At 41.1% G+C, this 26,659-nt stretch overlaps 1 protein-coding gene across 10 annotated transcripts in view; it reads right to left on the reverse strand.

Moving 5' to 3' along the window:
- WWOX (WW domain containing oxidoreductase) overlaps nt 1-26,659 on the reverse strand; it is a 932,057-nt gene that overhangs the window by 462,375 nt on the left and 443,023 nt on the right. Inside the window, exon 9 of one of the 10 annotated variants that reach the window (XM_039888495.1) lies at nt 7,302-12,886. The exons of 8 other annotated variants lie outside the window; for them this stretch is intronic. In XM_039888495.1, coding sequence (XP_039744429.1) covers nt 12,827-12,886 — 60 coding nt within the window. In that variant the 3' untranslated portion in view covers nt 7,302-12,826. Of the gene's footprint in view, nt 1-7,301; nt 12,887-13,470; nt 14,106-26,659 lie in introns of those variants that run through there. One more of the 10 variants, XM_039888494.1, reaches the window with a different exon arrangement.

Below are 26,659 nucleotides of genomic sequence, written 5' to 3' on the forward strand. Positions count from 1 at the left end.
ACATATATATATACACACACACATAACATATAACTTAACTTCCATATCCACACATATATATATATATATATATATATATATATATATATATGTATATATATATATATATGGCTATCCCTCTGGTATACGAAGGGCTGTGTTGCAGGGGGCAGTTTTTGGTAAAAACCCAGAGGTGCGGGTCAACAGTGCCCAGCCACAAAACCAGGCAGGTAGTCGACATCTGAGTTGAGGACCCAAGAGAGGGGCAAATAATTGCTTTTCAAGGTATACATTATCTGCAACAAAGCAACATACATTTACTAGCATCTTGCTGAAACTTCTGAGGAGAGAGATCTAAAAAGGTTTCTGGCAAGCTCTAGATGGCAAATAAAAATGAATAATATGATGTCCTTATGGCTGGGCTTTCAAATTCTTCCACGCATGTAGCTCTCATAGCAAAGAATATCCCCAGGGACAGAAGTGTGTTTAAACACTCATGTTCTATCTTTTTAAAATCATACAAAAGAGGCATTCTACTAGGTAACTTTTGTGGTTGTTTTGCTCTAATCAATGTGGTTTAGTAACTAAAAAGTTGACTCTAAGAAAATGTGCTTCGATTTCCTATGAATTCTAATAAACTCTGGCATCGGCCCTCCACCAGGGAAAATTGGGGATATCCAGACCCTAGTTGAAAATGTATTAATTGAAGTCAGTCTTTTTGGTTCACAGAGGTCATAAATAACATATGTGCAAGGGCTCCACTAGGGACCTTAGTCCGTCAACCCATTGTGTCTTCAACTGAAAGTTTAATAAACATGGGGGATTTGGGCATGCAGCCCTTGCAGTTGAAGAGGAAGGGCTATACATCTATAGATGTTACCTATAAGAGTGTGTTAGATGTCTCAGAACCCAAGTCAGGCATTCTTAATCACCAAATGTCAGCCAGGTGCCAGCTACTTTGGCCATCACTCTAATGTACTTCCTTGTAAGTGGAAGAATCGTTGAAAACAAATCTCCATAAAGACAAGGTGCACTTCTAGTGAGGATTGTAGCCAAGGAAGCCACAGTTTCTTCATATCCTTCAAGAAAATCTTTCAACTATTCAAAAATTCCTGAAGGAAAAAGTTGTTGCTTCTCTTCCATTCACCATTATGATTGAGAGCGAGGTAGAGAGAGATAGACCATGTAGTCTTGGGAGTTATTCCAGGGCTCAAGTTCAACCACACCCTCTTCCTAGAACATCAGTTTTCTCATCTACAAACTGGGGAATGATAATAATAACTCTCTGCTGCAGGGTTGCTGCAAAGATTGAGTGAGATGATGCTTTTTAAAGCACCCAGTAGGCCAATTCCAGATTTTCCTTCCTATCTTCTGTGTCATGTGATAAAGCTATTTTCAAATGGAATGATTATAAGCCTTTTGGAAGGAAGGAATCCACCAACATCAGACAGACAGGACTGAAAATCAGGAGAGGCCTGATTTGACCAGGCAGCGTGAAATTTGGAATCACAGGAAATAGATGCACAGGCCCTGAGTATATGTCTATTCCTCTACCACACAAACACCAGGGGAAATACTCTGCTTTTGCTTTCATGAACTTCTAAAGCCATAAAGACTCGTATTCAAAGCACTCTTACTTTCAAAAAGAAGTCATTAATACATTTTATGAAGTCAGAACCCATTAGCGAAGATGTATCGAGTGTGTCTGCTCAGTGAGGATTATCAAAGGGGGTCTAGGAATGGCGTTGGACATATAGATTGGGGCCTAGTTTTACAAACGGATAATGCCTGTAGAAGCCTGAACACAAAGGCTTCAGCCACGTGCAATATTTGAAAATACTCTAGTATTGACGTGGCACTAAGAGGCAACATCAAGTCACCCAGGGTAGGCTGATGGGCGCTCTTGAAGTGTAGGCACATGCAATACATTCTAATGTATGGTTTATACAGAATCACTGGCAGTGCTTAAATAATTCAGGCACTTAATGGGGGAAGTTTATTCATACTTGCATCCAGGCTGTGGCTCAAAAACACCTAGATGTAGGGGAGAAGACAAAGAACGGGGTAAAATTTATCCTTTAGAGTTTGGGACTATGAATACGTTGATATATACATTCTAATTCCCCTGAATGTTCTCTCATCTTCATTCAATAAACATTTCTTAGACGTCCAGCCTGGGTACCATCTATCTGGCTCTGAACAACACATGGCCCTGACCCTCGAAGAGTTAGTAGTGCAGTAGGTGGGGTGTTTTAAAGAAAGAATTAGCCTGAAATTCGTTAAAATAGTAAAGAAGACTTTAGTCAGAACTATTTATTTCCATGGGTGTCAAGATACTAGCAACAGGGGAGAGAGACTGGACTCAACTCCGAATACAGGAGTACTAGGATTTAAAGCCAAGGATGAGTCATCGGTGGATGAAAAGTTACTAAGAGGAGACATCAAGGGTGGAGGGAGATTCTCTCTAAGTTGACTTAGGATTGTGCTAAGACTGGACTATGCAGACTTGGCAAGTGTAGGGCCAACGTCCTGGCCTATTTGAGAAGCAGGCTCAGAGGAGCTGACTAAAGTTTGATCAAGGAGACTCTGTCCAGAAGAGAAGGGAGGGCAGGCTTTGCCACAAGACACTATGGTACTTAGCAAAGATTTCTTCATGGGGCTAGGGGTGTCTGGGAGCATGAGCGGGAATCAGCTAAGAAGAATTCAAGGCAAGCAAGAGCATTACACGTGCAAAGGACGGGTTGGTGACCTTCCAATGGTTAGGTGTGGCTAGAAGAGGGTTTCTCAATACGGGAATTATTGACATTTGTGGGCTGGGTTTCTTTGTTGTGGGGGGCTTTCCTGTGCAATTCCTGAGCAGCATCCCTGGTCTCCACCCACTAGATGCCTTTAGCATTCCTCCTCCTCTCTCACCACCTCCCCGAAGCCTGGCAACAAAAATGCCTCCGGATATCGCCAAATGTCCCCTGGGGGGAAGATGACCCTGGATAAGGGTCAGTGGACCAGAAGGAAACACTGCATTTGGAGATAACAGGGCAAGGCGTGTATCTGGCCTCACTGAGGACCGCATAGGTGACAGGGTTCGTAGTATCCCAAAGCTTGTATAATGAAGGCAGAATCTTCTATTCTCTAAAAACAGTGATTTCATATGTCATAGAAGAAGGAAAAAGAGAAAAGTGAAATGAGTTAGTGTATGGGGACCCGGAAAAGTCAGCTTTGTTAGAATCTTTCCTAAAAAAAAATATTAAAGCAAAAGAGCAACCGATGCACTAACTCATCATGAATGATCTTTGTGAATTAAGGTTTTCAGGTAAGTTTCCTATTTCCGCTGAACAACTAAGGATGAAGACTGTGCAACAAGAAACATAGAGATGTTTTCTAGGGGTTAACGAATCACCATTTTCAAAACATTTGCATGTCTTGTCACTTTTATCTGTACCGAGGCCTTTTTTTTCCTCCAGCGTACATTCTATTCTTGTTGCAGAAAACTTTAAAGCATAAAGAAAAAAAAAAAATCCTAGTCTCTGTGCTTGGACTGTGGCTCTTTGACATGCTACAGAGATTTCAAAAATTATTTTCTAATTTAAATAACCCCTATTTCAGCAACGATCAGCAGTAAGGCAGGTAGCAAATTCATTTGTGTCCTATCAGATCTGACCTCACTTGCATTTTTTTTTTTTTTACTTCTGCTGGCACAATTAGCAAAAGAAAGGGAGTAGGTTATTTAACATGCCTTTCTAATTTTTAATCTGTTCTAATGCATGAATTTAAAAATGCCTACTTGAGAGCTTCAGGGATTACTAAATAATAAACCCCGAAGGTTCCAAAATCCGGTTAATAGTCAGACCTGGAGAATATGAAATATAGTGTTAATTTAGAATAACATAATGCCTAAAAATGAAGCAAGTTAGGTCTAATTGAGCTATGAACTGGTTGCCTTGTATTGTGTAATGGAGGCTATGCTAACTGAGGGTGGCTGAGCTGTAGATAACCATTACTCTTAGCAAATACGTTTATTGGGGTCTCTCTCTCTTCATTACCCAACCTCATAAAGTATATGCCTACATATTCCGATAAAACATAAAACGGCAAGGCAGAGTCACAATTAGGATGCCCTGAGAAGCTGCATCATAAAACGGTATCTGTCTCCAAATGATTGTTCACTTAACCATGATAAATATTTATCAGCGTGCAATAGAACAAATCCTCAAACAACTATAGTCCACACTGAAGATGAAGGAGGACTCTTACATTTCCAATTCTCCTCTTTTAATAAACACATCTCTTTACCTTAAACAATATGATCTGATATGAGGACTTTGACTTTAAGTCATAATTATATCATAGGAGCACCAAAAACATATTAGGCTTATATTTCCAATATCTGCTTAAAGTGGCTTGGATTTACTGTCATGGCATGAGCAAGACAAGAGAAGTGTGTGAATGAATGGAAATGAAACGGTGCTAATTTGAGTGGTTATTTAATGTACAACCTTTTATATCGTCAGAACTCCTTGTTGTAAAATGTGCTTTAAATGATAAGATAAAGATGAAAATAAACTCTTTAATGATCCCTACTCTCTCATCGGCCATGATGTGTCAACAGCGGAAATGGAAGAAGAACTGAGAGCTATATCCTGACGCCCTGCCTACCTTGCATGGCTCAGGGACAGGCTGTGCCGATAAGGAATCTGTATATTACATGTGGCATGGTGTGTGGTCAAGAGGAACCAACTTCGCCTTCCTGGGTGAATATCTCTGGCCAACATTATAATGAACTATCTGTCCCCTGGCCAGAGATAACTGTTTCTGTGAGTCAACTTCTGCCTCTGTTGGACAGAGAGCTAGAGAAGGCACGTAGTGGAGCAGAGGTGAAGTCCCTATATAGGTCTCTATAAATGACCTATAGCTGTGATTCTCAAACCTGAGCATGCTGGAGGGCCTTTGAAAACACAGATAGCTGGGTCCCTTTCCCCAGCTTTTCTGATTCAGGATGTCTGGGGCGGGGCCACATGACCTGTGTTTCGAACAAGTTCCCAGGTGATGCGGATGCCGTGGGTCTGGAAACCGCACTTTGAGAACCGGGTTCCTACAGCAAAGGAAGGATCCAGAAAGTGAAACTTCAAAGGAATGACTGATAGCAAACCAGTCTACACATCCCGAATCTGCCTGCCCTTTCTTTTCTTTCTTTCTTTATCTCATTCTCTTTATCCACTTCCATTTTTCCCTCCTTTCTTTTATTTACATTTCTATTTCTAATTCTCAATTTCTATTTCTCCTATTCTCTCTCCTCTTTCTCTTGTTTTCTTCTCCCTTCCCCTTTCTTTCCCTCTCTCAGCCCTCTGCTGAGATCTTTTTCTCAGCAATAATTAACCTCCCACCATCAACTGTGACCAACATTACAGATAGATCCCACACAGGAGAAAGATACAGGTCAAGATCTCAATCCTTGGAAAATGGAATGAGAGGCAATTGTCAGAGCAGTTTCAGAGAGGAAAGCTGTGAATTTTTGAATTTTGTGCTAAGCAGTCAATAGCAGAATCTTCTCTGCTTTTGCATTTAGCACCACGTAAGCAAAAACACATACTGCAATGTGAAATATTATAACATACATAGAATGGTTACTACGTGACAAACTGTTGGTAGATGGATTAGCTTTTCAGCATTACTTCTCATTTTGGGGGCTATTCTTGCATTTTAGGATAAATAGTCCCTAGGTCTCACTGTAACTTGCACTGAACTCCCATGCTGGATGAAGATTTATAACAAAAGTGACTATTATGAGATCATTTCTAGGTGAAGAACTACCTTAAACAGACTCAGCTCTTTATAGCCTTCTTGTGTCAGACTGAATATTAGACATATGCAAAAAAGTATCACACTGAGAGTTATCAGGCTACAGAACAGCTTCCAAAGAGAGGTCCCAGGGCCTCATTTCTTGAGACATTTGAAATGAGACCAGACCAAACACTTGACTACATGATTAGGGAACAACCCTACCCTAGCTGAACACAGACAAATGACCTCACAGAGCTCCCCCATCCCTCCCAGGGTCATAAAATCAGAATGGAAACTCTGACTAGTCATCTTGCTGCAGCGAGAAGTGGGGACTGTAACAGGACAAGCAGCAGTACCTCAGGGAGTGGACCACGTTACAGTGTACATCAAAGAGTAAAAAGTTCCCTGTAAGAACTGTGGGCAGAAGATATCCCCAATAAAAATCAAAGTGGAGACGTTCCCAGATGAAGCCCATGATGCAGACATTGGTGTAAGACTATCATGCTCGTGTGTTCCCAGGTTTCTAGTACATACTAGTGAGTTTTCCCATGCTCCAACGATAAGGGGAGTGAATTACCAGTTTATTTCCCAGATCCCTCTTTTTTGATAACGTGACTGCCTCACAAAAACACAGAGGCAAACAAAGAGAAGCTCAATTAGGTGATAGTTGTGGTATCTCTATAGTTCATTATAATGTTGGCCATTATAATTATAGTTCCAGCCCGTTGAAACTGAGATTAACCTGGGAATAGATAGATACCTGCTGCTCCCCGCCCCAAAGTCAGCTGCTTGGACAGGGCCTTTCTCAATCTTTAGCAGGGAGGAAGGAGACAAAAGGAGGTTCTGAGAGGCTCCATGTGGCTTCTCCACTCTGAGGGACATTGCTGCTGTGAGGAGCAGCCTGAGCCAGCAGGCATGCTTGCACCACATGGAGGTCCCACAATAAATCCGAGGCAACTGCAAACGGGTGGGGTGGGGAGGAATTCTGGTCTTTATCTGACTCCACATGCTCAGCTGCCATTCCAATTCAGTTGGCCCTACACTGCAAAACCTCAACAGTGGGTGAGGACCAGTCATGTCTGCCCACTCATTTACCCTTCTGAGCAAAACTCCCATGGTCCTATCCAGGGGTGGGCATGTTTTGTACCACCTGACACTGCTCTCGTTACAGCTGAACAGACCGCAAGTCTGAACATATCTGAACCAAGGGCAGTCAATCCAGAAGTTTGGTTTGCAATTTACCAATGGAAAAGATGATTCATACCAATGGATTTTATTTATACTAGGGAATTGGGGAACAAAGTCTAAGTGTGTTGAAGCAGGGACAGCTGATGAAAAAATGCCAGGAGTTGGAGTTGAGTTGCCCTGAGCAAAAAGAAGAGCGGGTGAGCCAAAACTTTTAGGGAGGAGTACAAATAAATCTAGCAGTAGCAGAAGAAGCCAGTCAGAAGAGAACACAGTGAACGTGCAGGAGAAATCATAGAGGACAGGCACCTGAAGCTGCCTCATTTCCTAGCCTGCCAACGTCTCCTACAATAAACCTGTTTTTTTTTTTTTTGAAGAGGTGACATGATTATGACTCTGTTCCTTGTGACAAAAGAATCCTAATTAAGACACTCAGGAAACCTGAATTAGACATCACGATGAGCTCTTCAAAATCAAACCACCACAGCATTTGATATTTAATATCAAAACTCATTCAAGTCCTTGAAAATTATGGCTTATCAAAGCATCGAAGACAAGAGCAATTAACACACTTTGGCAATTGGAAACAGAATTTGGAAATATGTCAGGGGTAGAACAAAGGAATATGGCATCTGAACTGGAATCCTGGGTTTTGAAAGCTTTAGCTTTCCTATCCCATCAAAGCTTATCCGTTGGAGCAGCCTAGAGTTTCATTTATTAAAATTTCTAATCCTAAAACAGAAGTGTCATCCTCATAGCATCCACCACTCGGGAAAGATTTGTCTCCCCCTTGTTGCTGATGTCCAATCACAAAAGCCTGTGTTTCCAAAACACCCACTTTGTGTCACACGAAGGTACTACGCACACTTTTAGCATTGGGCGAGTATGTTAAGGTGTTAACCATTTTCTGCAGGCTGTGGAGGAATGAATGGTACAGGCAATATCTGCTCTAAACTACCCTGAAAGGGAGAAGTACTTGATTAAGGAGTAACACTGACTGCACACATGGAGATACATCTATCCTCACTGGTCCAGAATGACTATAAGTTGAAAGATTCTTTAATAGTTTAAATCCAAGATAGTTATTTCATTATAGAAGAGTAGTGTAGTGCATGGGCTCAACTTTCAAATATCAGGTGATCCTAGCAGACCCTGATTTGTGAGTGTAAAAATAATTAGTAAAAACAAAATAATAGTAAAATTACAATGTCACTGGCTGTGGGCTTTACATATACTCATTTTCTCAATTCTCACAGTAATTACGGACTTGGAAAACACCTCTTTACAAAAGAATAAACAGGCTTAAAAAGAAAAGGGGGCTCCAAGAATGGACCAAGGGCTGGAAGCATCAGCGTCACCTGAGAGCCTGCTACAAATTCGGAATCTTGGGCCCCTCGCTCATTTATAGCACTGCAGGCTCTTGGGGTGGGACCCAGGAATAGCGTTTTAACAAGCCCTCCAGGGGATTCTCATGCCAACCAAAGTTTAAGAAGCACTGACTTAGAGAGTAACTTTCCAAGGCCAAATAACTCTTAAGCGGCAGTCAACACACAAACGTTTGTGCTGAGTATTGGAAACTGTCCTACCTACTTCAAATAATTAACGAGGAGCCAAGCTCAGGCTAATCAGGTTAACACCTGTAATACGGGATTCCCTTGAGCTCCAGATCAGGAGCCTTCGAGTCCCGGTCCCCAGAGACTCTGTCTTAATGGGCAGAGTCCTGTATGTCCAAACTGTGCTTCCTTCCTTTTTAGTATATGGAGGGACTCCTGGGTGGTACTAACCCCAATTTATTAAAGACATGATTACAAGGGCTCTGATTTAACTATGTAGGATACCTCCTTCTATTTCCTTATAGATGAATGAGAATAAATTTAAGAACCAACGCAGCGTACTGTGTACCAGACACTGAGCTAAGTGCTCTAGACCAGGGCTGTCCCACAGAACTTTCTGCAGTGATGGAAATGCTCTCTGTGCTACCCGATGTGGTAGTCACAAGCCACATGCGGCTGCTGAGCACTTGAAATGTATGACTGAGGCTCTGAACTTTTAATTTTATTTTATTAATTTAAATTAATTAATTTAAATTTAGATGGCCCCATGTGGTCAATGGTTGCCTTATATATTAGATAGCCCAGTGCTAGATGTCTCTCCTTATTTAAACTTTGCTCTAAGCCTATGAGGGTAGAGACTAACATTATGCCCATTTTACATATGAAAAAACTGAGGCTTATAGAGGCAAAATAATGAGCCCTAAGTCACATAGCTAGTTAGTGGTGGGGCTGGGATCCTAATCCCGGTCTACTCTGACTCCAGGTTCACAAGGTACACAAGCACTCAGCTGCCCTGGGTTAGGCAGGCCTGGGGGAGCCACCGCTCAGAGCTCTGCCTAAGCAAAGGCCATGGCAATGACCACATGGCCCCTGAGAAAAGCTGCACCTGAGCATTTCATTCTCCAGGCAACAGCCAAGGCTGGCATTCTCTTGGCAGTCATCAATGAGGGGATGTTTGAACATTATTCTCCTGTTATTAAATGTGCATTTTCCACTTAAAAATAAGGAGCTTCTGTCACAAATGATTTATATGGAAACGATACTACTCCTGGCAGAGAAACAGGAATAAGAGCTTTTTACTGTTTCTTTCAAGATTAAAAAAAAAAAAAAAATCCTGTGCTGATATTATGTTCACTCTTTAATGTATATTCTTTGAAGGACTGCCCCTCCTTTCTACCCCCACCTTGCCACCACCTCACCACCTCCAGGATGAGAAATGGGTTCGAGGATCTCAGGGGCATTTGAGCAATGTCCATCTCTCTAACCACAGTGAGCCAGCAGGGACGCGATCCTCCCCAAGTCCATCCCCACATTGGAGATCCTGGTGCCTCCACCCAGCAACTTCACCAAATGGCATTCCTGAGATTCTAGAAATAGAATCTCTATTTCAACCCTGCTCTCCCATCTCCCTGCCATGGAAGAGGGCCTAGGGCCAGGCTGAACTGACCTTGCCTCCTGGGCCCCTTGTGAGCACAAGGGTGGTGCCACCCTGGGGAGGTGGCTCATCCTCTCTGAGCCTCAGGTAAAAGGGGAAGTGCACTGACTCTCCATGGGGCTGCTCTGAGCACCTGACCTTGTTCTTGGCCTATAAGAGGGTCTGGAAAAATATGAGTTCCCACCATCCCTCCTTTCTAGCCTGCAGTCAAGGATGAACACTGTAGTTCTTTATACAATTATCACATTTTTGGCATAGAGCATTGGCATGGCTGTGGCTTCCTGAGCACGGAATCTCTGTTTTGCCCATCTTTTCCTTCCATGTTGCAATCAGCACGTGGCCCTGCACATGCTGGGCGCTCAAATAAATACTTGTTGATTTGAATTTCTATGAAGATCGAGGCCAATCTATGATAAGTAAATCCATCCATTCCATCATCCATGTATTCATTTAGTTGATTAATATTTATTAAGCACCTACTAAGTGGAAGGCATGGATATTGGTACTCTGAACACAGGAAGGACCAAAACAGACAAAACCCTGAGCCTTCATGGCCTTTATCTTCTAGTGGGGGAGGGGAATGAAACAATTATCAAATAAACAGATAAAACAGAGCAAGTGTCCCTCAGATGGCAATACATGCTATAGAAAAAAAGTAAATTGGGAAAGATTTAGAGAAAGCAAAGTTCAGGAAGAAATTAGCAATTTTAAATACGGTGGTCCAGGAAGGCACCGCTGAAAAGGGGATATTTGAGAAAAGAATTGAAGGAGCGAGGGGGCTACTTTTTATATACAAAATTACTTCGGAAAACAAGAAATTGTAAGCTGAAGAAATGCTTGGTTCTATACTCAGAAGGATATCATAAAGGGAATAAAACATTTATTTCACTAACTTCGGTTCCCATGTTTTCATCTATTTTAATGTCGACTAATGCTTACTGGATGCATATGATGTGGTAGGCACTGCCCGAGCATGTTATATAACTGAGGTCACCACCAAGAGAAAAGGTATAGGCCAGGGATGGAAAAAAAAAAAAAATGCTCGCAGGCCCCAGGCAGCCATCGTAGAGGGCGCAGGCCAGGCATAATAGACTAGAGAGTGGTGGGGACTGCGGCAACCTGGGAGGACCTGCCTCACCCAGCAGACGGCTGCTGCTCAGCAACTGACGGTGGAACAGACTTAGGAGATCGTTTGATCTTCTGCTTTTTTGAGAGAGAAAAAAAATATGGAATTTACCAATTTTAAAATGTTGGCAAGCGATTAAAAGTTTTCAAAAATATCATGTGGACCAACGATTAAAAAATTGTTTCAGGACTTATTTGGTCTGAACGGAGCTTTTCAAACTCTGGCAGAGATAGTAGGTACTGAGTAGATAGGAACCCAAAACAGATGCAAGGCTCTTGAAACACAGCCACTGTCCCCCTACTCTGAGGCCAGGTATGATTCGTATGTGAAAACAGCTTGACTTCTTGGGACCTCTTGTGTGCTCACCCAGGGGACAGTGAACTTTGGGATCTTCTAAACACTGTGCCCTTGTGCGTGGATAAAATATGCTGCCCACTGGGATTTCAAGGGAAAAAGAGTCGATCATTCATTTAAAAAAAAATAGTACTTTTTGTTGCTTATTGGCTTTTGTGTGTGTGTGTGTGCGCCTACATTCTACCAATAAAGATGCATTTGATAAAATGATCCAGAGGAAACACCTTCTTTATTCAAAACTGTTTTTCTTCCCCTTTCTTTTGATATTTCTAAATTATCTTATCAATAATGTATTAAAGTAATACTCAAAAATGGAACAATACTGCACCTTTAAGAAAATATTATTTTTCCTGAGGTCCTATCAAGGTAAATTTCATCAGTATTCAAAGAATGAGCAAAGCACTTCAACAATTTATTTCAATAAAAGAAGACTTAGCTGAAAGGAGTATAAATGATGAGAACTTGCTTTAAACTGATTTATTCCCTGCAGCAATAAAAGGAATGTTTCTTCACTCAGCTGTTTAATATGCAAATATGCAGAACATCCAGCCCCTGACAGCACATCATTAATAAAATCTTGCACTGAGCAGAGCGCCCGATATTTCATTCTGATGAAAATACATGATGATGATTTTAGACTGTAGACTTTTAGAGTTGGAACAATGTGCTTTCCTGGTGATGAAACCCCACTAGTTTACTTGGGGAACTGAAGCTTTTCAGATAAGCGATCAGATTTCTGCAACAGGAAGTCCCAGGGTAAAGAATATAGTAAATACTGAAGGCTAATAATCTCTCACACAACCAAGGAGCAAATGACAAGATTTAAACAGGGGACAGAGAGGTAAAAGACCGAGACTAACGTCTTTTGCTGATGGTGGCATGTCAGTTTTTTATGTTTTGTTTTGGACTGCGTAGGAAATATCCCACTTGATATGTTTGATGCTAGCTTTATATTCTCGTAGATTATGACAGCAAACTATATAAAGAAGACACAGAACTCAGGAATTTGAACCCCTGGCGGGTTCTCTTGCCAATTACTGCCCTTGTTATGATTGTGGAGTAGTAACTTCTGAGTTACTTTGAGATTCCTAAAATAAGCAAAGTGAAGAAGCAACTAGAAAATACTCTTTGTACTAGGTCATGTGTGTTCCTTTCCACTAAAATCTTGGATCGATATTAACAATGTGTGGAGGAATTATAAAGGCTTTTTAATTTTCTTTTCTTCCTTATAATTTCTTACATTTTCCAAATTTTCTATAATGAGTATGCCACATGTATGATCACAAAAATCATGTTTTTAAAAATGTAATTCACTTTTTTATTTAAAAAAACAAAACAAAAAAAAGAAAAACAAAACAAAAAAAAACCCCAGCATATATATGGGCTGATGCCCAGGAACTTAGAAGATTGCAAGTACTAGGCTGGGTTCCTGTCTCCTGGCATCTTGGAACTCTTCCATATACCCCTGTGCTTGGTCTGCAAATAAAAATTTATAAATGGTTAAATGAGTTACTAGTTTCAAGTGCTTAGAACAGTGCCTGGAACATGGCGAACCCCATAAAAGTATTTGTTAAATAAATAACCAATAAGTCAGATTAAATATTTAAAGTATTTTAGTCCACAGAGATAAGTTTTCTGTAAATATTATTAGTTTAAGTAGAGACAGAATATAGAAATACTGTTTTTTCTTCTCCTTTTAATATTAAGCTTATTACATTGTATATTTCTCATCAAAACTATTGCTCTAGCTCGGAGAACTTTTGTATTAAAATCACAGCTGTGTGACCTTGGGTAAGTCAGTAACCTCCAGAAACCCTATTTTCTTCATCTGTTAAATATACACAGTAGTAATCATACTTATTTTGATGTTTTGAGGACTCCAAGGGATCACCTATGTAAACACTCGGCACAGTGACTGACCTAGAGTAAAGGCTCAAGCTTACCATTTGTTGAGTACCTACTATATACTAAACGCACACACACACACACACACACACACACACATGTATGCCAATTTTTATGACAACTCTTCAAGTTGAGCACTGTTGGCTATGTTTCACTGAAGGAGACCACGGGTTAGATGACTTGAACAAGGCCATATACCATGGTCTTGAACCTGGGTCAACCTGTCACCAAATCCTATACTATCATACTGGCTTTCCTCCAGATCTGCTCTTTCCCAGAAAATAAAAAAAAATAAAATAAATAAAATAAATCAGACATAGTGATTGTTCAAAAATATATAGACATATATTCAGTTACGATTCACATTCAGAGATTCTCCCTTTATTCATTTTTTAAATTAAAGCATTTAAAAACCAGGCAGGTTATGGGGCAGGAGGCAGAAAGATAAAGGCAGGGAGCAAAGACAAAGACCATAGAACCTACTGCTTAAAAGATAGTAAGAGTGACTGTCAAGTTCCCTGCGGCCTTTTTTCATTTCAGTGTCATTTAAAAAGTTCATTTATTAGGGAAAGGACACTCCTATTTGTAAGCTGTGAGATTTTCCTCAGTTTAGACAACTTGAGAATAAGGCATCAACAAACTTGCATTTGTGATGGTTCCTCTTTCAGAAAACACAATCCAGTTGAAAAGTGGTTGGATAAGAAACGCTTCTCTCCTCTCACATCCGTCTCGTGTTTCTTCTTCTCTGTATTTGTTCATGTTCTCTCCATCCAACCGAAAGAATAACTCTCTGTGCCAAAGGAAAGAGGGCTGTTGGGTTTTATTTCCAAATATTTCAATTATAAATCAATCGTTTAGCAAAATTCAATGAAGTTTGCAAAATTTCCCTTTGAATCAGCTCCCACTGAGAATCCAAAAAGTCTTAGGGGCAAAATTTCAAGCAGTCTCTTGCAGGTTTTAGTAAACTTCTCCAAGCTAGTACTTTCCATGTTTCTGATTTTATGTGCTCAGTAATACGCCCTCATAACTCAAATGGGATGAACCAATTAAACATTTCCCTGTAGTCTCTAAAATAGCTGCTCTTGGCATGTTTTTTGCATGGCACAAACCTCTGCGGGAGGATATGATAGAAATCTTGCACTATTTAAATATAGAATTGGGACATCAAAGAAAGGGTTGTATTGAAATAACATGGATAATTAAGGAAGTGGAGAACAGTAATAACTGATTTACATAAAATGCTAATGAGTCTCTTGACTTGTTTGGCAATTTGCACTTTAGGCTTGGTAACTGTGGCTCCAAATTTATGATCTAATTTTTATTTTAATATTTTCTCTGAGCAAGTTGTAACCAACACTAATGGGTGCCTGCCAACGTCGAACTTCTTCCTCCTTCAACCACCCAGAAGCTTCTTTTCCCAATCAAGCACACGAGGCTTGGGGATGCGACGGGTCCGGGAGCTTCCTGGACGCTCCGTTTTAGCTGGGTTTCTTCTTATGTTATGGTGTTGGTGTCTTTATGGACGATCGATGGTGTTCCAAATATTCACAGTTGGCCAAGCTAAGTGGGATGGAGCACTTAGAAAACAAATGTAGTGTTACAGCGGCTAAGTGATGCCTCGTGCAGCCTGCTCCTTGCTGTTCAGAGGAGGAGACTGTGTTGAGGCACCCTCTTGCTCCACGTTAGCGCTTATTCCACACCATCCTCTGGTGCCTTTAGCTTCTGAGAAAAAATTATATGCTCTGAAAATTCCTGTTTTATTGTACCCGTCGACTGATCCCACCACCGCACAGGGCCAGAGCCTCCCGTGAATGCGAATGAGGGTTTGAGCTGCTCCTTCAGGACACGCGTGCACGTTGACCTTCAGCGTTCCCTATTTCCCTCAGAGCCCTCTAAGCATGATCCATTGCCTTCTCAGGCCATTCCCCCTTCACCCCATTGATGGGTTTCAAAGCTACTTAAATTTCCATGTCCTGCCGTGCTGCAGCGGTGACCAGGGCTGCGCCTTGCTCTCTTATGGATTGCACAAGGTCACCGCTGGGGAGAGGGAGGAGGCAGGCAGAGCATTTATCAGGATGTATTGCTTTACTTTTTCTATCCATCACCAAGGCGATGATTCTATTTTAGTGAAAATCCATTGAACTCCGATCAAGTCAGATGGCTGTTATCATTGGAAACTCAAGAGCTGTCAGGCCATAATCGGTACAAATGCTGGACCCCGAAATGGGGGGCTCCAGGCCAATGATGGTCTTCTGGGGATCTTTTCGGTTATTCTTTTTTTTTTAAAATTCCACCTGATCATTTTAAGTACCTTTACAGCAGTTCTGTTTGCGAGTGATAAAATCTGGTTATGTAAGGTAGAATGAACCGATTACAGGCAATTTAGGTATAGTCTGGAGACACAATGGATTCTCTCGCTATGCTACACTGCTTTCCATGGTCCTAATAACCAGGCTACCCATCAGAATACCAGTGCACACCTGAGTAATCACAGAAACCTGAACATAAGGAGTGCACACACACATTCCAGTCGCAGTCAGAATCACCAAAGTATTTTGTGGTCTCTTCAATATGTGAATATTCTGATCACCGCATCTGGCTATAGAATGCAATGTTAACAGGCACTTTAGCCTCCCAAGTTGTATTTTTATGACAAATGCCCCACTCGCATTTGCATGTGTTAGGGAAGATTTTAGTCTGTGGTTATCACCTTGAACGTGGCCGGGCAGGGGAAGAAAGAAAAAGAAATTCCAAAGCTCCCTGAAAAATTTTTTTTGGCTTGTCTTCTGGTTATGGATTTAATTAAATCTGACATTTGAATAAAATCACTCAAACATATTTGCTGCCCTGCTAGTATTTCTAAACTTACTAAAGGGGGGAGGGGCGGGGGTTGAAATAGGATGACAAAATGGTTTTAAATTAGGATCTTGCAGTTCAAAGTGATACTTAACTCTTAACTATCCAAAATCGACTTATTTCCTTGTAAACTGTCAAGGATCATATTTCTTCCAGTGCCCCCAATGAAGGTCAATCCCTGCAGGGGGGAGGGGGGAGAGGGCTGAGAAGGAATAAAGCTAAGACACCCAAAAGCTTAGTGCCTATGTGTGTTTATCTCACCAGTTTTTAAAATGTAAAGCAATTTTCCATGTACTTCCTATTTTGCAAGCCATACCTTTATTCCTTTTTATCAGTGAGGGTAATTGAATATTGACTGTGCATTCTTAAATAAATTTCCATTCTAAATAATAGCAACAATAATAAGGGCAGTTATTTATCGGTCACTTACTGTGAACCAGGCTTTGTGCCAAGTGCTTTATACACAGTTGTTTCATTTAAGTCGTAAAACCACCTCTAAATGAGGTAGGGACATCTCCATTTACAGATGAGGAGACCAGGGGTCTCAGAGCGACAGCAATTAACCAGATTACTACACGATTTAGAAGAGGCAGATGTGTGAGAACAATACTGATGTCCACTTTATAGAGTTGCATTAAATAAGCTAAACTACTGAAAGCATCTATATTAGTTTCCTAAGGTCCCAAATTAGGTGGTGTAAACCGACAGAAATTTATCCTCTCTGAGTTCAGGAGGCCAGATGTCTGTGATAAAGATGTTGTTGACAGGGTTGGTGCCTTTTGCGGGCTCTGAGGAAGAAACAGTCCTATGCCTCTCTCCCAGCTTCTGCTGGTTGCTGGCAATCCTTGACTGGTAGTCACATCACTCCAATCTCTGCCTGCATCTTCACATCACCTTCTCATGTGTGTCAATTCTGTCTCTTATAATGACACTCTCATTGGATTTAGGGCCTACCCTAATCCAGCATGATCTCATTTTGATACTGATCTTAGTTACATCTGTAAAGACCTTATTTGCAAATAAAGTTGCACCCTGAGGTCCCACATAACCATAAATTGGAGTAGGGGGTCGACACACTATTTAATAGGGCATCCATTTGGAATCCAAATCTTGGTCTGTTGAACTCTGAAGCATTGCACCTAACCATTATTCCACAATCTGCACTGAGAGGGTGACACGCGTTCCAGGCACTGGTCTCTGATTATTCCATTCGTTTCTCAGAGGTCAGATCTAATAGTTTTCATAAGGCAGGGTACTAGAAAAGCATGTTGCATCATGATGACCACCATGGTTGTTCTGTATGTTTTCAGGATAAATGAGTATCACTGGGGAGGTTGGAAAGGTCAGAAGATGTAGATACACACACACACACACACACACACACACACACACTCACTCCAAGAATATGGCCCTGGGGAGAAGAGTGGCTAGCAACTGATCACAAGCTGCCCAGCCTATCTAAACCCCAATGGGCCTGGCTGTGGTTGGACTTGGACCTGCTAGTGGAAGAGAACCAAGGAACTAGGGGTGTACAAGAGCTCAACTATGTTCCGCTGACGCAGAGAAACCTTGACATCAAAGATGCGGTTTACGGAGGCAACCAGGAGCAGGAAATTTTAATTCTTGTTCACCATTCATCCCCTCTTCCTTCCTCTGGAGGGAAACGAAAATTAAGCCAAATAACAGCTCTAAATTACTGGTGGGTAAGGAAGAAGGGAGAAAAAGCAATCATTTCCAGAGAATTTGTTCTAATAATAAAATTCTGTTGTTGAAAAAGAGACGTGTATTCAAGGAAGAAATGTAACATGGAAAGAAAACTTCCTTCTCCAAAATCTTACTAGAGATTATTTTGAATAAAGTAGTCTTCTGAGCCACTGAAATAATTAAAAATGGGTACCATTACACTTATGCAGGATGTTTGGATGCATATTTCAAGGAGAAACATTATAGAAGGAACTAAAATCAATTGTCCAGTAAATAATATCTAGTGTTTACCTCAAACTGGCAGAAATTCTAATACTTTTGGGATGGAAACAAATTACATATTTGTGTTGGATATTTTACACTGACTCATTTGGTCCCTTTTCACTTTCTTCCTAGGTCAGAGTTCTCGAACGTGGCACTTTGACCTTTAGGGTTGGCGTATTCTCTGTGGTAGGTAGGGGTAGTCCCGTGCATTGTAGGATGTTGAACAGCATCCCTGGCCTTAACCCACTAGATGCTAGTAGCATCTCCATCCCTTACTGTGACAATCAAAAATGTCTTGAATATTGTAAAATGTCTCCTGGGGGTAACATTGTCCCTGGATTCCAATATTCTAGTTGTAAAAGTCAGAAAACTAAAAACTACCTTCTCAGGAGTTCCTTGCAGCTACATCTGGACCAATTGCTAGGTACTGTCATTTGAGGCATGGACAGTGGATGTGAGGGAAGGGCCATATTCTTGCTTCTTTGGGGATTTTCCTTCTGTTAACTAAGGGCATATGCAAATGAAATTTTCTGTTCTATTGCTCCAATGGTAGAGATGGAGACACAGTAGTAGAGATGGCTTTGGCTTATTCATCTGGCTTATCTCCAGTGGTGGCATCAGTAGTAGAGAAAGTCACTTCTCTATTACCCAGAGCCATTCCTGGAGAAAGCCAACCTCAAAGCCATTCCTTCGGCTTGTCCAATAATTTTGAAAGCACCAAATTGGCCTTATTAAATCCTTTCCTGTACAAAATGCATAGAGAAATTCCCATTTCCTGCACCATGCCCTGACAGAGATAACCCATTAGGGAGTTTACCAAGCAATCATCTTGTGTCTGTCTCATCAGGGAGACTCAGGCATGTTCTGAAAACCCTCATGTCTGGGCTGCCTCACCTGCTCTTCCCTCTGCTAAGAATGACCTTCTTTCTTTTACTCTCCCACTGCACAGCTTCCCAGAGTGATTCATCTACAAACACTCATTTAGATTCCAAGACCTACCTTATGTTTGGCCTTCTCAGTGGTAAAGCTTCCTTCTCCAAACCACCTCCACCTTGAACCCCTATACCTTCACCCATACTTGGCAAAGAAAACCGCTCTCTCTCCTGCCTCTCCTGGTACCTTTGTCATGGCCCGTACCCTGAATGTTCTAATTGTTTGTCCATATACCTTGTCTTAACTAAACTGTAAGATCTTAAGCCCCCAGGGTTTATCTCAGGGTAAGAATATAGTGAATGACAGCTGAATGATGAATGGATGAACAAATGAATGGATGGAACCTTGATATTCTTGTTTATCTAATGACATTTTATCTCATGGTCCTTGCCCTTGAAGTCCCTTCAGGATAGCCAAAAGAGAGTCAAAATTAACACTGGGGGAAACCTGTGTCTAGGGATATAAAGATTCAGTGCTGGTTTTGATGGCTAGTATATTTAGGAAGAGCTTTGGCTGAGGGCAGAGCAGAGTCCAATGTGACAGGGTAAGAGTGTACATCCTAGAAACCAAAGAGGAACATGCTTGAAAGAGTAGAGAGGAGCCAAATTACTGACACCTGATAAAATAGGCAATCCAAGCTCAATCTGATGCGAGAGAAAGACACAGAGTAACTGGGAGATTGATTAATGAGTTCTTTAGAACAATAGAGCACAGCAATGGAAATTCTGATGAGTATCCTGTTATTTTCATCATGATAACTTTTAATTTTCTACAAAAACTAGGACCCAGGAAAGTGCATTTATACTGAGATGATTCATTAAATAACAATGTCGACCTGTCCAAGTTCAAAAATGATGTTGAAAGAGACATATAGCTCTGCTTCTAAGAAAGATGGTCTACTCTTAGGAGCAGACACCTAAAATTTAAATGCCAAAGATTTGTAGACAAGTTTACCCACGGATTCTCAGGGAAGCTGCTGGCAAACATAAAAAGCAGTGTTTTTCTCTCTCATTAAACAGAATGAGAAAATTTAGATGCAAGGGTCTTCCTAAGAGTGGAATAAACTGAATTATTTTCGTGATAGATAATAATTGTGTTCAGCATTGAGGTAGGTTTTAAAGCTATGATATTTGTGAACCTATTTTTAATTAAATATGAGAGCAAACCCTTTTGTATTATTTTCCATGGCAGAGGCTACAGAGTTGTGGAGCTTGAAAAGCGCTGTGGTGATGAGACTACCATAGGAGTTTGAGTTTGAGTAGGAGTTTGAGCGCCTGCCCCAGCAGCCACCAGATGAGTGAATAAATCGTGTCTAAATTCTATGAGGCCTGAAGAATATTTGCTGAGAGCTTCCTGTGCTAGGTATGGTGCTATGCACTGAACATAAACCTCCTTAACTAAGACACCATGCTATGAGATTGGAAATACCACTATGCCCATTTTTTAGATGAAGAAACGGAGACAGAGAGGTGAACTGATTTACTCATAGTCACAGAGCTTTCAAAGTTTGACATCTAAGATTAAAGTCAAGTTTTGTCTGACTTAAAGTCAAGTTCCTCACATACTTCTCCACTTTGGAATTCATCACAAACAGCCCCAGACGGACCCACTGTGAAAGAGTCTATCACATAGAGAGGGCAAGCCACGCTGGAGCCCGAGCCCCAAACCCCTACCCCACAGGGAGCTGCCCTAGTCAGGACTCCTGGTGTGGTGAGGTTACACATTCTTCCTTGTTTCAGATCCACTGAGCCAAGATTTTTCTGGGACTGGCAGCTGAGAGGGTACTAACTGGTTCAATTTCCACTGGCTACTGGGGGATGTCATGGCAAAGGCCATGCCCCCATCACTGCCCCCATCAACATACAGTTACTAACAGGAAAGAACATTTATTGAAATTCCCCTGAGTGGCAGAGGCTGAGCTAAAAGCACAGCAGGCATTAGGTCACCTAATTCTCTCAGTCACTTGCCAAGGAAGGGGATACGATGCTACTTTTGTCCCTATTTTATGGAAACTGAGTCTGGGAAAGGTTACACAATAGGGTCAAGTACGCACAGTTAGTAAATGGAAGAGGCAGAATTCGAACCCTGATCTGTTGGACAACCATGAACCATGGCTTTTCCCCATTTTCATAGGTAGCATTTATAGATTATTTGCTGGGCACTGTCCTAGCTACTTTAATACAAACTCTCATTTAACACCTCACAAAGATAGTGTGTTTTGTGTTTGTGAAAGACAGAGTCCCTACAGCACGATTCCCGCTTTTCGAATGGAAGATGGTGAGGACTGCTGAGGAGGAGGAAGAGAGAGAACGCTGTTTATTTTAGACATGAATAATATGCAACATTCTATATGCAAACAGATACACAAACAAATACGCAAAGATTCTACATTCAAAATCCCCAGGTAAAGGACTTTTAATTCAGCCAGAAGTTGGCTTTTGGGGTTAGAGATACTATAAAGGCAACCAAACCTCCCTAAAACTCTTTAAAGCCTCTTTATTATGGAAATGTCACCACCTGGACATCAATACTGTCTTCTGAAAACCTGTCCTCTGGCTTTAGTATGAATTTACTATGGTGCCTCCTTAGGAAGCCTTCTTAGGAGGCTGCATGTCAGGAGAATTAAATGCAAACTTTATCTCTCCTTTCTAAATCTCCTCCTTTCAATCACTAATCTCTCCAGGAAAGAACACAACCAAACAGTCCCATTAGGTAAAAGGAAGATAGGACTGATGTAAATTCCCCCTGAATTAATGGACCTGCTCTTTACTCCACAACAGCCCTTCCAAGATGACCTTGCCAATCAGCAGATCTCGTTTCTTCTGCATTTTCCATTTGACTCGAGGCCCCACTTGCTGCTAAAGGAAACTGCTTAAGTTCTCAAATGGGCACCCCATCAAATGGCTCTGGAGGCTCACTGAAATTCACTGACACACAGATCTTAAAAATGATCTTTTTTAAAGGCAAATTACAATATTCCAACCTTGCAAAATAGACAGGAAGTATGTTATGGAGTGACCCATTACTCTGAGATTTAGTTGCCCTGATTGTTGAACCAGCGTCTCTATAGGCCTGATGCTGAGTAGATGCAGTCAGGTTAGGCCAGGTGATGATTCTGACAAGCAATCCCCCAAATCTCAGTGTCTTAAAGCCACAAAGAAGCACTATTTATTTCTCCGTGTCCATCTTAAGTCAGTGGGGGCTCTTGACTTGTCTCTCCTCCGAGACCTACCATGACGGGGCATCTGGTATCTGGAATATTGCCAGTCAGCATGACAGAGAGTACAGTGTAGCTCTTAAAGTTTCTGCCTCAAAGAGACATACATCACTTCCACCCAGACTGGCCAAAGCAAGTCGTGTGGCAGAGAAGTACAGGCGTACCATATGCCTAGGCGGAGAGAAAAGCCCAGGAATTGTGAGCACCGCTATGGACTCCAATATGGGTAGCAGGTATTGAGGATAAGTGAAAACTCTTCTTCAGGGCCCCACAGGATGTGTCTATCAGGATGGAGCACAGCCAGAATTCAGCCTATGACTCCAGAAGCCTCTGTGTTAACATAGGAACACATTGCCCTAACCAGGGCTCGCTCCAGCAGTAACCAAGAAAGACAACTTCAGGAAATTCCAAAAGGCCCTGGCCTCTGTTATCTTTTGTCCCCATCAGGTTTACCTAATAGATGACCCTACCAATTCCCATTGGCAGCCCTTTGTAGTGTAATGAACAGGATGCAGGCTGATGAATGCAGCCACTGCACAGAAAACGTCAGTTCTTTCATTAAGCAAACCTTCCCAAGTTCATTGTATTGAACCAGGGTTTAGGCTATTAGGCTGACACATGACAGAGCCAATTCTAGTCACATTGTAAGTGCCTATTCATGTTCGGTGAAATCCGTTTTACGCATACACACACATTTAGAATTGGACTCTTGTTGCCTGCAACCTTTTTTTCCCTTGAAATCCATTTTCCCATTTTTAACTGTTAATAATTAAGAAAAATCCCCCTTTCATAACAGAGCCTCAACAAGCCTAATTCAAGGAGAGGAACATTATGGATTGCCATGCCGAGTTTCTTCTCCGCTGGCCGACCGACATGCTTGTTCTTCCCAGATGCACAAATATTGATAAACTGGGTCCATTTGTGAAAGGAAAAATAAAATAAAAATTTGCACACGGAGTTTTGACACTGCTGGCTCTTCTTCCTGCTCACATTTTAAAAGGGAAACATTATTTACAAGCTTATAATCCCTGCTAGTGAAAGGGGACAGGACTAAAGACATTATTCTAGGGGACAGGCTGTAAATGAGCCAGCCTGGCAGAGACAGAAGCTCAGAGGTTCCATAGCTAGGAGCCCTGGTTGCTTTATTTCCAACCTGCCACTTCCGACATGGGTGGTCTATCTACAACATTCATGCAGCAAACATGCCTACTGGGTGGCCAGCCCACAGGATGGCAGGATGTGGATGTGAAGAGTTAGGGTTTGTGGTCCAGTGGGAGAGAGACAGGCCAACCAACAAATATTCAAGTATGCTTAGTGAGATTATGTATCCTGAATCCAACCTGTTTCTTCCACTCCATTATTGTCACCTGGTATAAGAGACCATTCCTACTCTTTTAGAACCCCAGACTACCTCCTAACTGGTCCTTCAGCTTCTACTCTTACGTCTTACAGATTGAAACCACATCTTTTTAAAAGCATGAATCAAACCACGTCACCTTCTTGCTTACAAACTTTCAATGGCTCCCATCACAATTAGAATAAAATCCAGACTCCTCACAGTGGCTTCATAATCCAGCATTTACCTCCCTCTCCTACCTCCGTGCCTATCAGTCCCCCTGGCTCCAATATCCCTTGAACAGGTCAGGCATATTTCCACCCCAGGACCTTTGCACTTGCCACGACTCTGACTGGAATTCTTTTTATTGAGATCTTCGCATGGCTGTCATCATTCTAAGATCTAGTTCAAATGTCACTTCCTTAAAAGCCATCTCTGACCAAAGACAATCAATACCTATTTCCTTCTCTTTATTTTCATTTGAAACAATCTTATTTATTTGTTTCTTTTTAGTTTTCTCTACCACTTAAATGCAAGCTCCTTGAGGAATGAGATTTGTCTGATTTACCTTAGTATCCGGAACAATGCCTGACACACAAAGAACAGCAAAAACAAAACACTAATAACAAAAAAATATGAAGTGTCACTATTATAGTAACAATAAATATTTAAATATTCTTCATTCTGTAAGATCCTTAAATGTGTTGTTTATTGGTCAAATCCAGACAAATAACTATTCTATGAGGAAATCACTATTATATTCATTTTAAAGATGTGAAAATTGAGGTGTCAATAAGTTAGTAACTCACCCAAGGATGCACAGTTAATATATAGGAAGCCAGAATTAAAACTTAGGCAATGTGACCCCAAAGTGCTAATAAGCCTCCATACTGCCTCTAAATGCTCAATAATATTTGCTAAACAAATGAACACAGGAAGGTGTTAGGCGAAAGAGGTTGCTGAGTTGCTCACACAATCTGAGATTCACTTTCCTAAGCTATACAATGCGATTCATAGACTGGTAGTCCTTCCTCTCTCTCCCTCCCTATATTTGGAAAGTGCCTACTATGTACCAGAAACTGTTAAAGGGGCTGAGGTTGCAACCATAAATCAAACAAAGGAAATGACAATCTTGCTTTTATGGAGCTTAACTCTAAGGATAGGGGCAGAAATGGGGAGTTAGGTAAATAGGGAAAATGGTAAGCAAATATCAGGAAGGTATTATAAGTATATCAAGTGAGTCAGTGTACTTAAACTATTTTGTAAACACACGCGTGGGGTCACAAAGGGAATTTCCTTGGAAACAGTAGGTTTTGGGGGGTACTTATGAGGTTGTCATCACTGTAGCTGGGACAAGAGTATGATGAAGCCTCCAGTGGGCTCAATAAATGGTCATGGAATAGAAATGAGGAGGTCCACCCACGCAGGCAGCAGAAGTTCTGAGTGTGGGAAAACATAGTATGTTCTTTTTAAGAGCTTCAAGGTTATGCAACTGGGCCAGGTCTGCGGCAAGGTCAAAGGAATCAGGGTTATTCCCAACAAAAGCTACCATCAATTTTTCTGCAATATAAAAGCATATAAGTTTGGAATGCCTGCTGCAAAATACAGTAAAAGTCAACGTTTCTAAGCAAACCTGGGGCCTATATCTCAATCAAGAAGAGTGCTGAGCAGTTAGTTTGGATCTGTTGCTGTGCAAAATGGTGACCTGTCATTTTATTACTCCTAACAGAACTGTCCAGCACTCCCAGATGAGTCAAATGAAGATCAGGAAAATATCTGTACCTCTTTATACCTACCAGAAGCTACAATAAAAAAAGACAGACAACAACAAGTGTTGGCAAGAATGTGGAGGAACTGGAACCCTCATACACTGCTGGTGGGATGTAAAATGATACAGCCACTTTGGAAAGCCATCTGGCGGTTCTTCAAAATGTTAAACTGAGAGTTACCATATGACCCAGGAATTCTACTGAAGAAAATGAAGATATATATTCACACAAAAACTTGTTCATAAGTGTTCACGGAAGCATTGTTATAATAGCCAAATGATAAATGCTATAACATGGATGAACCTTAAAACTGGTAAGCTAAGTAAAATAAATGAATCACTAAAGGCTACACATCATATGAGTTCATTTATATGAATTGTCCGGAATAGGCAAATCCATGGAAACAAAGCAGATTCCTGGTTGCCAGAGGCCCAGGATAGAGAATGAGCAATACCTATCAATGGTTATGGGGTTTCTTTTTAGGGTGATGAAAATATTCTCTAATTAGATAGTGGTGATGGTTGTACAACTTTGTACACTCAAAAAAAAAAAAAAAGCCCACTAAATTGTATGCTTTAAAAGGGATAAGATTATACTATTAAAATGCATCTCAATTAAAAAAAAAAATAAACAATACATTTTCATTTCCAAGATTAAGGCTTCTGTCCTGCTCATCATCTCTTGCTCTCTTGCTGGCTTTCACAGAAGGAAGCCAGCTGCCATGTTTGAGTTTTCTGTAGAAGAGGCCCATATGGTAACAACAACAGCCAGCAAGGAACCCGGGCCGTCAGTCTCGCAACGGCTAAGAAAAAAAAATAAAAATAAAGAAGAATTCTGACAAGAGCAATGAGCATGACCCACTCCAGTCCTAGTCAAAGACTGCAGCCCGTTGGTTGTAGCCTGAGAGGCTGAACCATGCCCAAATTCGTCATTCTCAAAAATGGTGATGTGACAAAAATTTGTTGTTTTAAGCCAGAATAAAACAAACAAACAAACAAACAACAACAACAACAAACTTGTTCTGAGTCACTCAACTCCAAAAAGAGTCTGGATGCAAGCTCACAATGGTCTGGTTGTTTCTTCCATTTCGCCACATTACTTTATTCACCCTGTGTTCTTGGAAATGTTTCCCAGGGCATGATGCACTTAGGAGGTGCTCAATGACGTTTTCTAGAAATGAGTGAAATTTTCTAATTCTCTTTTTTCTACATAAAGCTAGAAAATGTTCTCAAGAAAGAAACAGAACAAATGAGAGAAAAATAAAG

This window comes from Pteropus medius, unplaced genomic scaffold (genome assembly GCF_902729225.1).
Source record: "Pteropus medius unplaced genomic scaffold, Ma_sr-lr_union100, whole genome shotgun sequence".
In the NCBI taxonomy this organism is placed as follows: domain Eukaryota; kingdom Metazoa; phylum Chordata; class Mammalia; order Chiroptera; family Pteropodidae; genus Pteropus; species Pteropus medius.